The sequence below is a fragment of the Merops nubicus genome, unplaced genomic scaffold (genome assembly GCF_000691845.1).
Source record: "Merops nubicus isolate BGI_N331 unplaced genomic scaffold, ASM69184v1 scaffold18575, whole genome shotgun sequence".
In the NCBI taxonomy this organism is placed as follows: domain Eukaryota; kingdom Metazoa; phylum Chordata; class Aves; order Coraciiformes; family Meropidae; genus Merops; species Merops nubicus.
In genome coordinates this window covers 30,437-32,121 of record NW_008611801.1, presented here as the reverse complement: position 1 = coordinate 32,121, position 1,685 = coordinate 30,437, and the positions used below count along the sequence as shown (strand labels likewise).

Genomic DNA, 1,685 nt, shown 5'->3' with positions numbered 1-1,685 from the left:
CTCCTTCTCCTTCTTATGTGACTTGGACTGTGGGTTAAATGAGAGAAAACAATGATTCTTTTACAGACCTGCCCCTGCCTGATGCCAGGGAAATTTCTAATTTCTACAGCAATTTCTAATCCCTAATGCCTAAACATATTTTCAGATCAGTTTGAGGGGAGGTTTTTTTGTGTTCCATGAAAAGCTACAAAACACCCCATGGCCATGGAGAGGTTCTCAGAAGACATTTCCCAATGTGCTAAATCCCTGCTCTGCCCCTGTTTCCTTTAAAGCAATGCAAATGTTACCAGATATTGGAATCTCTGGGGATAAAGGGAGGGAATAAAGCTACAAAGAACGCATCACACGGAAGACTGGAGAGGAGATCCATGGATCCCAGTCTCTGACAGTCCCAAGGGCTCAGGAAGGCACCTGAGTGCTCCTCAGTATAAAAGATGTTAGTGTTAAAGCAGCATTACTCTGCACACACCCACCCACACTCTCAGAAGAGCCTCCACAGGGAGGGACTCCCTGTCACTTACGGGCTCCGGTTCCGCGTATTTGAATTTCTTCTGCTTGTAATAGTCCCGTCCTTGGAGAAAATGCAGCAGGAGCAGGTCGCAGAGGACAGAGGCCTTAAATCAAAGCACATTTAGATTTGGGGTTACCCACCCCGCTCACCTGTGGCACCTTCTACTTCCAAGCTTTTTCCAGTTTGCCCCATACATTAGGGTCCCTTCTGCTTCAACCCACAACGTGGCAGCTGCTAAAGAGCACACAGCTCCCAAAAGTGCATTTGGGACAGAGTGGAGTGTGCTGGCTGCAGTACTGGGCAAGTTAAGGCAATAGAAATTGTTTCCACTTTAGGTATCAGCAGAGCACAACACCCTTCAGGTCATGCTGAAGTTTTGAATGACCATAACCAGATAGAGGGCTGGGATTTTTTTGTCGTGGATGAATTACTGCCTATCCAAAGCCCCCTCAGTAGCAGCTCTGACTTGGAGCTATCAAGATCTCAAGCTATGACCCTAAAACAACATTCTGCCTTCCCCTTAGCAGGGCAGCAGCTCACACACACCAGTATTCCACTGCAGCTCAGGGACACTTCCCCACGGATCTTACAGGCCAGGAGAATAATTTGTGAGTCTCTATAGAGTCTGGAAATAGCTGAACTTACCACTCCAAAAATACCAATTCCAGAGCCAATGGTGGTCATGGTTGGGATGATGTCAAATTTGCCTGCCTGAATAAAGCGAGAGAAAATTGGTGATAAGTTATGATCAGCCTTAAGGGGGGGGGAAAAAGGTGCCATGGCTGCCTGTGGGGCTCAGCTGAAGTGCCTTGCAGTAACCCAGACCCTGCCACAGGAGCTGGCTGAGAGCTGGTTTTAAGCTTACTTCAACAAAAATAGACAAATATGGTAGTCAAAATTAAAAAAAATAAGTCAAACAGAAAAATATGGTAGGTTGGGTTAGGCTGACATGAATTAAAATTACTTTGCTTCCTGTATTTTTTACTAAAAATTAAAAAAATATATATGGATATACATCCTTTAAATATTCCCAGTGGGAACACAAGGAGCAAAGTCTTCTCCCCCAGTGGGAAGAAAGAGGCAAAAAATAGGAAAATGCAAACGTTCAGGTTCTGAAAACATCAGTAAAAGGTGTTGACTCCCCCCAGTTCCCCCCCCCCCCACCCCCCCATCG

The 1,685-nt window shown here is 45.7% G+C and overlaps 1 protein-coding gene across 1 annotated transcript in view; it reads right to left on the bottom strand.

The window, feature by feature from the left end:
- Positions 1 to 3: 3 nt before the first annotated feature.
- The window catches only part of P2RX1 (purinergic receptor P2X, ligand-gated ion channel, 1), a gene marked incomplete at its 3' end in the record, with an annotated part of 11,761 nt that continues 10,079 nt past the window's right edge, over positions 4 to 1,685 (bottom strand). Inside the window, exons 10-12 of the mRNA XM_008941342.1 lie at positions 1,157 to 1,222; positions 522 to 614; positions 4 to 27 (exon numbers count right to left, since the gene is read on the bottom strand). Of these exons, the coding sequence (XP_008939590.1) occupies positions 4 to 27; positions 522 to 614; positions 1,157 to 1,222 (183 nt within the window). The remainder of the gene's footprint in view (positions 28 to 521; positions 615 to 1,156; positions 1,223 to 1,685) is intronic.